This window comes from Alosa pseudoharengus, unplaced genomic scaffold (assembly GCF_046254945.1).
Source record: "Alosa pseudoharengus isolate Yale_2024_CS ecotype anadromous, Long Island Sound unplaced genomic scaffold, YU_APseudo_1.1 YU_APseudo_1.1_scf_2, whole genome shotgun sequence".
Classification (NCBI taxonomy): Eukaryota; Metazoa; Chordata; class Actinopteri; order Clupeiformes; family Clupeidae; genus Alosa; species Alosa pseudoharengus.
Window position 1 is genome coordinate 42,749,502 of NW_027468663.1, and position 15,374 is coordinate 42,764,875.

Here is a 15,374-nt window from a genome sequence, read left to right on the forward strand (position 1 = left end):
GTTGGCGGATTTGTGGGTAGTGTGCTTTTTAAAGTTAAACTTGAGCAGGGGCTTCTGAATGTGTTTTTACCTTGGATTTTGGCACAAGGGATTTTAACATCTAATCCTGTGTATTAATGTAAAAAAATAAAATGTCAATTTAAATTGTAGCCTTATATAATGCACTGGTGTTCATTTTAAATCCGAAATAATAAGGAATGTGAGGAGGCTGCTATTAACTTTAAAGAGTGCATCTACAATTGAAACTATCAGCTTTTGACGCAAATTTAATAGCCATGCCCGGTACAGGATGTGTGCTTTAGTTGACAGCATGGTAACTAGATTTTAATCGGTCAACGGAAGCAGCTGTCCGTTAATGTTTATGCTGATTTTGCAATTGCGAGGTCCATGGCAGGCGCCCCACAGAAATGTTTCATTTTGCGAGTGAGATGCACGCTGCCCCCTCTGCAGCGCTTTCGCCCCTAGTTTCAGAGCTATTCTAGGGCCGTGACTGTGGTAAACAAACTATACAACTATGCACAATTCTTGCAGGTAGCACATTTCTTGCTCACCAGGTTTATTTTTGTATCTTCCTATATCTCCGCGGCATCATCAAAGTCCGACGCTTTGACTGTATAGGCCTACTCGTTTAGAGGAGACTTTTTCAGGTTGTCCCAGTGCGTGGCGAGATGTTTCAATTTCCGACTGTAGATTTTCAACTGTAGCACCTTTAACTGAATTTAAGCAGACATTCTCTTATGTTTCGAAGTGCATTTGGGGGCAGTTTATTAGCTTTTATAAAGGGAAAATTCCGAGGATCAAGGCATGCTAGATCGGCAATGGCATGCTAGATCGGCAATTCCCCGTGCTGAAGGAAGTAGACGCATTCGGTTTTGAAATTCCCAGAAGTCATTGCTTCATGTAGCCTAACTTTTGTAAACCAATAATAAAATAAAAGATACAGGCAGCATATTTATTGTATTCCAATTTCAAACAATGCACTTTTAAATCATTTGATTGAATAAGGTTACAAAAGAATGTAGACTGATGTAAATATTGAGGGTCACCATGACTGTAGTGTAGAGACTCATGTTTGGTATAAATACTGATCAGTTTCCATTTATGAAAGAGGAATGAGGAGTTGGAGATAAGTGGCTTATTCGTAATCCATGTAACACTATTGATGCTTGATAGTGAGCCGAGAAATATTGTAAAACCGTCTTTACGATAAATGGGCCGCGCAAACCCGACAAACATGCCGCTCCGTGATTGGCCGGCCCAAACGGCCCACGAGGAGCCGCGGCCCTTCTGGCATCTGCCCAAATGCCAGCCCGTCCAGTCCGTCACTGGATATCAGCTAATATCAAGATGTACTAACTTGCGTTTTTGGCCCAAAAATCATTGTGCCATGCTCCATTCAAAGCCCTATATATTTTTTTCGGTACAAATCTGCGCTGTAGGCACTACAAATTCTTAATCTAAAGAAAATTATGATTCAGATGATACCAAATATGCTTTTGCTGTATTTACTTCCACCTTTGACCCTTTTCTAGGCTAATTCGCTCAGACTAGCTAGCCTACATGGTTTGTTACGTGCTGAAAAGTCCTGTTTGCTGTTTGCTGTTGAACTCAGGGCCGTGGGAAGTGAGTTTTGGTTGGGGGTGCTGTAAAAAAAAGTTATTGTATTTTATTTAAACGCCTTTCTCTGTTAATGGACAACAGCATACTGGCATTGCATGACACACAGCACAGGCATACATCACTGTCAATTCATGGGTTTCATCAGGTCCCTTTACACAGGTGTATTAATCAAGCACCATGCAGCCTGCATTCATAATCAAGGTGCATGATTGTATACACCTGTGGAAAGGGACCTGATGAAACCCATGAATAACATTATGGCTACACTACAGAAAAAATGCGACAAAATGTCGCAAACCACAGATTGATAGCCTACTAACGCAAACAAAGTAACCGTCTGCTATCTGATGCTACACTAGTAAGGTAACAAAGTTGCTGTAGCCTTGCGCCGAAATCGACGGTGAACACGAGAAATATAGAACTGTTGAACACCAACATTAATAAAACGTAATAATTATTGACGCTTCAGACATGGGTGCCAATACTAAAGACCCTATGGCACAGCATATTAGACAGAACACATTGACTCAAAACATATGCATAACATAGGCCTACACAACGCAATATTCATAAGCTAGCCTACATTAAATTGATCCACATATCACAAATATAGCCTACAACAAATGCTGACATCATAAACGCACAGTGTAGCCTTTAACCTACACTTTCAAAAAGAAGAGAAAGAACGCTCTGAGGAGGCCACTGAAACAGGCACGCAAAGACACAGATGAATAAGTTCATCTACCTCGCTGAAGAGAGCTCTTGTTTGTGGATGGAGCTTACTCAATAACTTGCGCTTCACCTCTTATGTTGATTGACAAAGCCATAAATTATAGCCCATAATGCAGCCTACAATGATTATGTTGTCTGATGAACTGTAGCTATCCTCTGCCATTCAGAGTTCCGGAAAGTTTCCAGATATTTTGAAACACCTGTTAGCAATCTCTGATGTCGGAATATTAAATGGCTACCCGACAATATCTCAGTGCAAACTCCAAAATTGTTCGTCTTCCACATTAGCATAATACTACAACCTAGTTTGGCTGGCTTTATTCATTTCTGCCAGTTAGTGCTTTTTCCCCTGTGTATAAGCTACACTACATGCATTATTGTGTTTGACAGTGAGGATAGCCTATCTGAGACGGTGGTCTGGTTTAAATGAGTTACGTTGTGAAATTGAGAATGGCACAGACTTCGTTTAGTCTATTTCTTTGTATTGTGAAATTGAAATGAGATATGGACTATTACAATCAATATGTTAAAAATGCATTAAAAGTAATCAATTTATATGAAAAATCTATGTCTGTTGTGTGCGTGTGTCAAGGTAAAGCCTAGGCCTACCGTGCGCATAATGTACTGCGCAAAAGCGCCACTTGCGCCTATTTCATTGTATCGCCTTGTTAGGCTATGCGCAGGGTGTGCCAACATTTTATGAGATAGAGAGACCCCCTTAAAGACAAAAAGATAATTCGAGCCCTGGTGTGGCTCCCTCCCTGACAACTCTGCACACGCAAACTAGGACTCATTGAGACGCTGATACCTCTAAAGAGTTCTAAAAGGTTTTAAAACAGTAGCATTCATTGCAATTGGATTACATTCGCATTTCAAGAGTACAGTACAGGTCAGTAACGGTACAACTCTGCAACGGTACAACTCTGTTTTATGGAGTGTAAGTGCATTAACATAAATAAGTGATTTAAATATCTAAACAAATAGAATATCACATACAGTTGTCAGTACTACAAAAGCAGGTGCTTGAGACATAAATAAAAGATACAAATACAAAACAGTTATCTCTGTAACCAAATAAAAAAAATATTTTAGACATCCAAATATTAAATTAAATTAATATGTATATTTTAGGTGCTGTTTCAGTAAGTAAGGTTCACATCTTATATCATTAACAATAACAATATATGCAAATAAATTGGAATGATCTCACAACCATAAAGGCCATTAAGGATTTGCAATAAACACACACTGCACGGCAGGAAGTTATTCTTGGTGATAATAATAAACTTCAAACAGAAAGGCTTTTAAGACTCCTCAGAACTCCTCAAACACACACCCTCTCTCCAAACAGGCACTACGCACGCACTCTGCATATACACACACTTTCTCTCTCCAAACAGGCACTAAGTGACCAGCTCCATGTACTCCAGCCAGCTGATCTATCAGAACTGTCACTGTGTGGTCCCGGCACAGAAGGAATGTCAACAGAAAAATGCCTCCAATAAAATAAGACCAATGAGAGGACCGGAAGATAACGTATACAAACTAGGGCTGCACGATTTCAGGAAAATATCTAATTGCTAATCTAATATCTATTTTTTTTGCACGATTATTTGTAGCTTTTGCGATTGGGTAATTTACGTTGGTTCATATTGCAACTGCAATTACGATTATGATAATTGTGCAGCCCTAATACAAACATAGTCAAAAACTGAAAGCTAGTAAGCTATATAATATTAAAAAAACGCACACCCTTAGCAAACACCTTCTACTGGTTAGTTTGATAATATAACTTTAAGTATGTATACTAGCTGTTGCTGTCAGTACTCTGAATGTGCAATTGTTAATTAGATCATTTGTCTTGTACCTAGTCAGTGCGACTAATATATACATATATAAATATATTTTGGTCCAACTGGGATGTCTCCTGATGGAGAGGAAGTATGTATTAATACATATTTTTTGTTTGTTTTTATGCTGAGTCAAGCGTGGTAGCATCCAGTATGTTGGAGCGTGCTCAGTGCGTGCCATTGCTGGCGTGCCCCAGGCGGGAGACGAAGGTGGACACAAACACCTCCAGCTGCTTGGCACGATCGTCGCCGGTCTGGAGGACCTCCTCATGATTGGCCCGCTCCTCGCTCTCGTAATCCATCACCGACCGGTTGGAGATGAGTGACATGGCAAACACGCTCATGCCACAGTGGCGCGCCACGATCACCTCGTGAACTGTGCTCATCCCTGGAGGGGGGTAGGGGGGTGGGGGCACAGAATTAGAAATGACTAAAAGCAGGAAAGAGTTCAGATCAAAACGAGAGGCATGGATGGAGGGATACTGGATAAAATGGTCATTACATGACACTTCTGAAAGTTTCTGCATATCTGGCCTTTGTCAACCAGTACCAGATGTGGTTTTTTCTGAATCCTCTGAGCTTATGTCCATCATTCTCACTAGTTATGACTGGATAATCTTCATAGGAGATAAATATTCATATTAACAACAGGACTTACTTAAAGGCTATGGGATTTGGAGATAACAGACCCTAACATAACATGTTACTGAACCTACCTATCAAGTAAGCCTTATAAGTACATCTAGTAAAAAAAAACAGTACTTAGATGCCACAACAGAAGAAATATTTCATGAACTTTCACTTGATCCCTTTACTGAACATCGTCCACTGAATGAAATGGCTGCTGCCTCAAATAGAAAACACTGGATGGCAATGCACCAAAGAGGTCGCATGACACAAAAAGAAGTCTCATGACAACATGTCACCATGGATAAATAGCACTATCCATGAGCTACAGAAATGTTTGTAAAGCTACTGAATGTGCTTGAGGAAACTCTATGAGGTGCACCATGGCATTTTAAAGGTGCTATGTGGAATTCTGTAGACTTTAAGTTGTCTTTAATGCGGCCACACAACACTCCTCTGCCGTATTTAATTCAGCGCCCTGCGTGGTACTAAGTGATATTACAAGAGTTGGGCCGACACTGGCTGGTTTCCATGGTAACTTCAGTGGAAATCTGGACAACATGATTTTGACATTATGTCAAATATTTTATTTCTTCACATTCTAGGGCATTTTATTTCTTCATATTTCTTGATCATTTTAAAAACCTCTGCATCTCCACCTATGACAACGCTACCCGCACCAAGAGGAAACGCTAATCCAACAGGCATGACATTTCTTACCGACAGCGTCAGCTCCAAGCTTGTTCAGCATGCGGCACTCGGCGATAGTCTCAAAAGATGGTCCACCCAACACGCAGTACACGCCCTCACGCAGAAACTCATCAAAGCCCAGCTCCGCTCCCACCTCGTGGGCCAGGCGCACCAGCTTGCGGTTGTAGGCGTCAGACATACAGGGGAAACGCACTCCGAACCTGAGAGAGAGAGACACACAGTAAATACAGTACACTATAGCAGATGCTGGAAAAAAAGTGGGGGAAGAGAGAGAGAGAGAGAGAGAGAGAAATCTCTCCATGCTCTTTTGTAGAGTTACCACATTTGTTTTATATTTGTGTTTATCATGGATTACACAGTTTGTGTCAATAATGCTATGGCAACATATTGTATGCATTCATGCCAATAAAGCAGCTTATACTGCATTGAACAGAACAGAACTGAACTAACTTAACTGAACTGAATTAAACAGATTTAAACTGAGAGGGAATGGTCATCCCCTTGGCCTAGTCTGACCCATGCTGTCCCACTGACCTGTCCTCGTTAGGGCCGGCTAGAGGGTTAATCCCGGCGAAGCCCGGCATGTTGATGTGGTCCTTGATGATCATGACGTCTCCCACTCTGTAGTCCTGGTTGAGGCCTCCGGCCGCGTTGGTCAGAATCACCGTCTGCACTCCCATCAGGTTGAACACTCGGATGGGCAGCGTTATCTGGAGCAGACACACAACGGCAGGCATATGTCACATACACACAACTGAGCTCCTCTTTCTAAGTGTAAGTGATGTGGGCAGTGATCTAGGAGAGACAATGGTCATGCACTCAAAGGCAGGAACCATGAACCACCGTCAGATGAATGTTGAAAACTGAGCGCTGAGTTTTCTGAAATTCATAAAAGTGGTTCCAAAGGAATGTGCTCAAAGGCTCTATTAGGAATGAGTAATCTGAGGTTACTGTATGTATGTTCCCTATGCATTTACATTACATCATTTAGCAGACGCTTTTTTATCTAAAGTGACTTACACATGTCAATTATATATATATAATATTATATAATTATATATAGCCTAATATATACAGTATATCCATTCATGTGATAGTTTGGGTCTAAAGGCATATCGGTTCAATATGCCTTTAGTTTATTAAGTGTTTCTTATGTGTTATGGTTTATATTATAGTATTTATTTATTTTCATTAGGCTATTGATTGAATGATTGAATTGACATTGTTTATTATTGCTATTTCCCTTAATGTAGGGAAATAGCAATAGTACATTTTTTTAATTATTTACTGTTAAATTTAACTTTGTATTGTTATTTGCATATCACTTTGGACAAAAGTGTCTGCTAAATACCATAATCAAAACCATAACCATATAACAAGGGCCACGGTGCCCACAACTGTTCAGGCTACTGCATGCTAGCCCAGCTCCTTATCCACAACGCTACCACCCTAGCGTACCACCATGCAAAAACACAAAGCACTATGATACCGGCCTGTTGGGGATAGTATCAGCAGGTCTCAAAAAGTTAAATGTTTTTTGGCTTAGATAGTCTCGAGCTAAATTTAATATAACAGCCTAACTGGAAGTATGACGAAGTAATGTTAAGTTGTTGGTTGTGTTCCAGTAATTTGTACTCTGTCTTATATCTTTTAAGTATTCTATTTCATGTACTTTACCTTTTAAACATTTTCAAATTACTGACCTTTCCTGCTTTTATGTACTCTTTGCTTTTGTTTAATGTAAAGCCCACTGAATTACCCCTGTGTATGAAATGTGCTATATAAATAAACTTGCCTTGCCTTGCTTAAAACCATTATGAATGAAATTAAAGACCTGTCCCATGCCCAGACAGGCAAAACAGTATGATTAAGGATATAAAGGAAAATTCCAGTTCCAGAGTGAAAAACTTTCCAGGCTGCAAAGTTTGAATTAATTATCAGTTCCGTGTTTATCTTGTTTGCAGTTTCATCGCATACCTACAGTAATCTGCACTGTGAAAAAAACTCAACTCAGAGAAAGAGAAACATGTTGAAGCATGCGTATACAAAATAATTACCTCTGTCGAATTAGTGTTAAATGAACATTAAATGAGTTCATATTAAATTTGAGGTACTTTTTAAGATCCTGCAAAAACTCTGGATGGTATACACCAAGCAATTGGTTGAGTGTGACAGACATCATAGCACCAGCATTACGATATTTGCAGCTGATGTTTAGACAAGAAGGAGAAAAGCACATTGGGCCCTTCACATTCTTGGAGAAAGAGATGTGTTTATATGCTGTAACATCTAAAGTTTCTACAGACAGCAGCTAGAGGAAACATCATGAGGTAATATGAAACATCATGAGGTAACATGACTGCAGAGAGTCTGTCTCTACTCACCTTCTGAACGGGGTAACCCTCATAGAGATGAAAGCGCCCCTGCATACACACACATGACGTCCCCTTCAGAGTTCCAAACACCAGTCTGCCAGCGTGGCCATGCACTACACACACACACACACACACACACACACACACAGAGGAATGAGTTAGGGTGGTATAAGGATACACACATTTAGATCCTTAGGTGTGGCATGAGAGAACATAGTTAGGACCCACTCAGGCCAAGTCAATTTAATGACACTGAAAACAACACACTAACTTCAATCACTGTGACAAATATACCTACACACCGCTCTGCATTAGAGAATACAGGGATGCGTGGTTCATAGCATCCAAACAGAATCACAGCTGTATAATTATAGCATTCAGACTAACATCATTGGGATGGAATTACAACCAGCCCTTATAAGCTAAATTACTACATACCAGCAGGGAACACACCCACCCAAACAACTGAATACATACACACGCTAACACACACACACACACTATCACAGATACAAACACACAGACACTATCACTTATACACACATACAAAAATGCAACACGAAAACAAATACTGTTACCAAGCCACTGAAACACAGTCTCTTTCTCCTGTCACTGTCTGTCAGCTCTACAAACACACACTCTCACACACATAGACTATTTTTCCTCTTTCTCTCGGTCACACATTCTCTCTCTCTCTTTCTCTCTCTCTCCCACACACACACATGCACATATACGCTCACAGAGAGAGAGAAGCTCACACACATCAAATTTCTCTCTCATACACACACATACCGGTACACACACACCTGTGCTTTTGGGGAAGTTGGGGATGTCGCTGTACTTGAAGACCACCTGGTTCTTCAGGCTGTCGGCCAGGCCTCCAAGCCCCGAGCCGCACACGATGCCCACCAGGGGGCGCATGGACAGCTGGCTCAGTAGCCAATCAGCCGTGGCTTTGCACTCATCGTACATGTACCTGCCAAGAACAGAAGCACAGAGAGGCGCAATGCGCATGAGCAGGTGGAGACGGGGTGTGTAGTGAGTATGGAGAGAGGCACATGAGCAGGCGGAGATGGAGTAATGTTAATGACTAACAAACAAGTAATTCCCAAGGGGCAGGAATCGAACCCAGGTCGCCGGTGTACGGTGCAGGTGCCCCAGCCAGTCGCGCCACGGCCGGGGCCCAGATTGAGTAATATCAGTGACTAACAAACAAGTTATTCCTAAGGCCACTGGTGCGAGTCTGTGTCACTTCGGATAAAAGTGTCTGCTAAATCAGTCAACTTTAACTTTTGGGTGATGGTGTGGCGGTGCACACACAAACGCATACACACAAACAAACACACACACACACAACACATATATCATCCTCCTGCTATTATACTGTTCATTCTGTTTTCATGTTACTGCTCCTACCGACAATGCTGTACAATGCTTTTATTTCTTTATTAATTTAAAGGTCTTATTATATTCCTGTATAATTAATATTCTTAGATTTAAATCTAATACATGTTTTAAAAACAACAAATAGTTAAACAACAAATCAGTGTACACACACACACATACAGAGAGAGCGAAGTACACAAAGAATCAAACACACAGTCATGCATACATACCCACACCAACACCGCCCACACACAATTACATGCATTCCCATCCACACACACACACACACACTCACAAACACACATACATGCACACACACACACACACACAAACACACATACACGCACAGTGCCATTGCAGTACTGTATGATAGATGATGTTCAGTATGCTTTCTTTAATCCACAAACTACTACAATTATAAATGCTTTGACAATACAACGTGTCAATTTCAGGGTTGTGCAAAATTAAATTTTTGCAATTCTGCTTTCTGTTTGAAATACCTCAATTGAAATGCAAGTGAAATTCAAGAATTTAATTGGAATTTAAGAGCCAGTTTCAATTCAATTCTGGAATTTTGCACAACCCTGGTATTTTTGTCAGGCCAATACAGCTTTATTAAATTGAATTGAATTGAATTGAATTGAAAGAAAGAGAGAGAGACAGAGAGAGAGAGAGAGAGAGAGAGACAGACAGAGAGACAGAGAGTTTGATGTTAATGTGGAAAATCAAGACAGTGCTCTCTTTACTGTAATGTAGACATGAACACACAGTCATCAGGAAGGAGGAAATGCCTGAGAGTAGCCTACAGCTGTTTCTGAAAAACCGGCCGGCTCAGGCTGGTATTTACAATGTCAACATGGCAGAGCCAACCCAGAGCTGCTGTTATGGCTCTCTCTCCTGACTCCACACACACACACACACACACACACACGCACACACACACACACACACACAACAGAGCTGCTGCAGGGCTCTCTCACCTGACTCCACACACACGCGCGCACACACACACACACACACATACAACAGCCCTGCTGCAGGGCTCTCTCACCTTACTCCACACACACTTACACGCACACACTCTTCAACACAAACACACACGGGTCATAGAAAAAAAGGCTTTTCATTTTTATATATATATATTTTTTCATTCCATAAGGCGTAAATAAAATGTTAAAACAATGAATACTAGCTAGCCTAATGAATAAAAATAGCATATGCGTGTCCCAGACATCGAATTATGGGCCTAATACTGGCTATGCGTTTCCAGACGCTTTAAATACAGACCCATTTCATTTGATGATGAACTTCCTGAAAACGTGACAATGCGCACGAAAAGGGGGTTCGGTGACACGTAAGGATCACATGTGGAAGACGTCCACAATTCTAAAACGCCCTTAACTAATCCTAAATAGTCATATCAATCGTGTATTTTTTTTTTTTAATAAACCTGAACTGGTCCAAATTAACCAACGAAAGGAAAGTCTCTCCGAAATCGTTACGTAACAGGGGCCTCATTACAGAAACTTCCTAACTCTGAAATCCTATCCTAACTTAAGTTAGGAAGGCATTTAGGGGTTTTGGTATTACAGAAGCAGGTTTCCTAACTTAACTTAGGATGAGATCCTATCTTATCTTAAGATAGGAATTTAGCCATTACAGAATCATCCTAAGTTAGGAAATTCCTAACTTAGGATGCCTAAGTTAGGTTGCCATTCACCCTGTCCTAAATCAAAATAACTGTCACTAACTGAAAAAAATATGGCAGCAGCACTGCTTGTAGGTATCTTTGACAATGAAGATGAACACATTAACAGAAATGTAATGGCAGAAAGGCTACTTAGACCGCATAATGATGTGTTACATTTTCCGGACCGTGTTTTAATTTCATTTTATCGTCTGCCAAGACATTTAATTTTGACTTTGGTGGAAGAACTACGTCCAGTTCTGGAGAGGCCTACAAGGAGACATGGAGCCTTGCCAGTGCTTGTGCAGGTAACAAATGCTCTGCGTTTTTTTGCCAAGGGTGACTTCCAGACTGAGGTTGCAAGCCTGTCTTCGGTGTCACAGCCGTGTATTTCACGCAACCTCATGGAAGTCACCAAAGCCATCTGCAATCTGGCACCAAATTATATTCAGTTTCCGCGTGGAGAAGAGCTTCTGCGGATAAAGGAGGAGTTTTTACAACAGAGTGGAATGCCAGGGGTAATTGGGCTTATAGATGGGTCACTTTTTCCAATCAAAGCTCCAAGTGGCCCAAGTGAGCCGGCATACGTGTGCCGTAAAGGATACCATGCCATTAACGTTCAGGCCATAGGGGACCAAAATATGGTTATACGGCATTTGTTGGCAAAGTGGCCTGGATCCATCCACGATTCATTCATATTCAACACCAGGTAGGTCCTTGACACTAACATAAATTATTGTTTTACAGACTTCATTATAGGCTCCACTCAAATACTATTTAAAATATGAAATGTGCCCATTTACAGTGATATCAATGCTTACCTGAGTGAGGGCAGGGCAAGTGGATGGCTTTTGGGAGACTCGGGATACCCCTTGAAACCCTACCTAATGACACCAGTCATGAATGAGCAGACAGAGGCAGAGAGGAAGTATAATGTGGCACACAAAAGGTGCCGTAGCCGTCAGGAGAGGCTTTATGGTATATGGAAAGGAAGGTGAGACATACTGCTTTGTTGCATTCAATAGTGTAGATAAGGAGTGTGTAGTAACCCTGAAGAAGAAGCTAGTGTTAAACTATACATTTCAAAAGCAATGTAGCAAATGTATAAGTTTAATATTATTTAATATTAATATGGACTATAACATCATACCAAAAAGTAAAGCATGTTACCATGATGGCAATACAAACTAACTGGTTAATTGGTGCACTGCTGGTTAATTTATGTTGTTGTAGATGGAGATGCCATGATAAGAGTGGGGGATATCTTCAGTATTCCCCTGAGAGAGTGGTGATGTTTGTAAAGGCCACTGCTGTGCTGCACAACATATGCAGGATGGCTAATCTCCCGGACCCTGAAAACATCCCGGTTGAAGATGAGGAGGAAGGCCATGATGGCATAGGCCTACATGATGGTGCACAGACTGGCAGAACCGCCAGAAACAACTTAATTGCACATTATTTTACAAGATAATTAAAGACAAAACATTGCAGTTTTGATTTCAAATATTTATTTTTGACAATATTAAATAAATAAATTTAAATAAGTGTGCTTTTTTTTTTTTATAGTTCAGAGAGATCAACAATGTTGTTCCCTTGATTTTTTACATACTCCTTCATGAATTCGAATTTTTCTTTTTCCAATTGCAGTCTCTCCTTATCAATATTGACCTTTTCTCTCATTACCCACAGCTTCTCCTTCTCCAACTCCAGAAGCTCCTCTTGTAGGCCTATGTGCTTCTTCTTTTTAGCTGTAGAGAAGAATCAAAAACTGTGAATCTTAGATTCAGAACCTATAGGCACCTTTCAGTGAACCGCATAGACTAAACGGGACATTATATACCTCAACTGTTTTTAAGGAGTAGCCTACAGTTGAGACAGCATCATTGTGAAAATGCACCTCATAGCCTATTTATTTTAAATTACCATCAACGTTGAATTCGACTTACCAGGTGATGGGATGACCATTGCTGGTGGCAGATTCATAGTGTCACACTCTGAATCCATCAGCGTTAATATGACCCTTCTCGACTCAGGGTCAGACGATGTCGACTGACACACCTCGCCACTTTTCTGCTCACACAGCTCATCCAGTCCCACCTCCGTGCCGGTTGCAATGCCTATGATACACAAATGATTTCACGTTAGGGAGTTGTCAGCGTTGGCTTTTCTTTTGCGGTCTACATAGGCCTACATAGACTGTATTTTGTCTGGTTCGACACAAGTAACATGTAGCTTCTGGTGGCCCTATTCTAGGGTTACTATGTAGCCACTCCTCCAAGCCAGTTATCGATAGCGCTGGCACTAGCAGGTAGCTGCTACGCTGCTACATTTTAGATTATCATCGTTACATCGTAGCACTAGCTAGCAGCTGGCTAATTTGCGATGGAAGCTAGTGCTGAAATCAACTTACCTTCGGTGTAAACTTGACCCATGACGGCCAGGATCTTCTCCTCCAGTGAGGTTAGGGGCTTCACTTCGGGCAAACCAGCCCCCGTCTTTGCTTGGTCCCTCCTTTGTAAGACCCCCCTGATCTTAGCATCACTTGCTAGAGAAGACCACTTTTTCTTAGTAACTTACTCTCCACCGTCCTCAGCATCCCACAAACCGCTGAGACAGAGTCCGCCACCTCTTTCCAGTGTCTGTCTTTAGACTGCGCCGTTACGGTCATTGAAAATTTTCCGAACAATACAGTTTTCCTGTCTTCCACCGCCTGAACTAATGCCTCCAACTCGTCTTGGCTGAAATTAAAAGCCCTCCTCTTCTTATCTGGACCAGCCATGACCTTAGCTTGCTGTTTCGTTTAACTTTTTCGTTATAGCTTTAACGTTAACGTTTAGGCTCATTTGTCGTTACAGTTATGCGTTCTATCAGTCTCGAGCACATTCTAAGTGCAGAAAAAGACATAAACTGTTGATAGCCGTCGAAAAATCAGATTGATAGAACATTTAGGATTTCATAAATAAAGATAAGATAGGAAGCCACAGATAAGATAAGAAACGGACATAATGTTAGGCACTGCTTCTGTAATAGGAAGTTAGGATTTGTCCTATCTTTGGTTTCCTAACTTAAGTTAGGATGAGCAGTTAGGATTCTTTCTGTAATGAGGCCCCTGAGCGCTAATTTCCATCCGCATCCTTTGCGTGGATGGCACCTCTTGCATCATCCCCTTATTTTAATAACCCACGGCAGCGTGTGGAAAAACCCACAGCGAGAAACGAATAAAGAAGCATTTGGAGTTTAGGAAAGATTCAATCCGCGCAAAACACCATGGATCTTCAAGTGTTTAAGACGAAAATGGCAGCCAGAATTTGGCTAAAAGGCTCCCTATCGTCCAGAGGCAAAAAGCGGAGAATATTGCACCATCTGACCATTAGGCTAAATAATAGGCAAACTCTGTTAGTTAAAATCAGATTTCGAGTGAAATTATATTTCATGTCCCTCAAGTTAAAATGTCTCCTTATATGCTTACCGACCAACACTTTACAGTAGGCTAGCCTACTTGTGACATTTGGCACATTTCATCTTTCTCCTTCTGTCCCCATCTCCCCACAGGCTATTTCCCCCCACATTCAGCCTACATCAAGCCTATATGGAAACTAGGTAGCCTATATTGGCTAAGGGGTTTATACTAACATTAATATAATAACTTGATAAATGTAATTTAATCTTAGACTTACCCAGGAGCAGCGTTAGATTCAGGAAGCATTATGATGACGTCAATCGAAGAAATAAAGTCAAACCGAGCCAAACACAGGTATAAATAGAGTTCAGAAAAATAATAATATTATAACTGATTTAAATAAATAAATATCCGATTCGTTTAAATTACTCTGTCTACTAATGCGGCAGTCTGTGGCACGAAGTGGGTACTATCACGTTTTTAGCTGAAGTTGTAGGCATCTTCTCTCCAATCCACGCCCACTCCCGGTTCTAGAAGTCATATGAGCGACGCCATTGGTTAATATCGCAGGCGTTGGTTAAGCGTCGTCTGAACATAAAACTCCGGAGTGAATCCTACTGTTAGAGTATACTGTTGCCAACGAGACCAATATTGCAACATCACCAGAACCTGCCAGTGTTATCCTTTTTCTGCCTTGATCTCGCTCATGAACACGCAGCAGCATCTCACATAATATCCACACACACACACACACACACACACTCTGATCTGAGGCCTAGGCTATTTCACAAAATTGGGATTGTTTGGTTATCCTGGATGAATTAAGCCTTGACTCGGTTTCACAAAAGAGATGGCACATAAATTACCATGGGAATTTATTCTCTGCACCTAGCCTGGTCGGGACCAAGCCAAACTAAATTAATTCTAAAGGTAATTATGTTGTCTTATTGGTTCAGCTAGCTGTCATTCAAATCAGACCTCCGTGT

General features: G+C 41.1%; 1 protein-coding gene across 1 annotated transcript; it reads right to left on the reverse strand.

Annotated features, from left to right (window-relative positions):
* Window positions 1–3,165: 3,165 nt before the first annotated feature.
* LOC143134577 (purine nucleoside phosphorylase-like) lies at window positions 3,166–14,871 on the reverse strand. The gene is made up of 6 exons (XM_076295061.1): window positions 14,666–14,871; window positions 8,722–8,891; window positions 7,925–8,028; window positions 6,075–6,250; window positions 5,550–5,740; window positions 3,166–4,590 (listed from the first exon to the last, which is right to left on the reverse strand). The coding sequence occupies exons 1-6, from the start codon at window positions 14,692–14,694 to the stop codon at window positions 4,370–4,372; spliced, it is 891 nt and encodes a 296-aa protein (XP_076151176.1). The 5' UTR covers window positions 14,695–14,871; the 3' UTR covers window positions 3,166–4,369.
* Window positions 14,872–15,374: the final 503 nt, after the last annotated feature.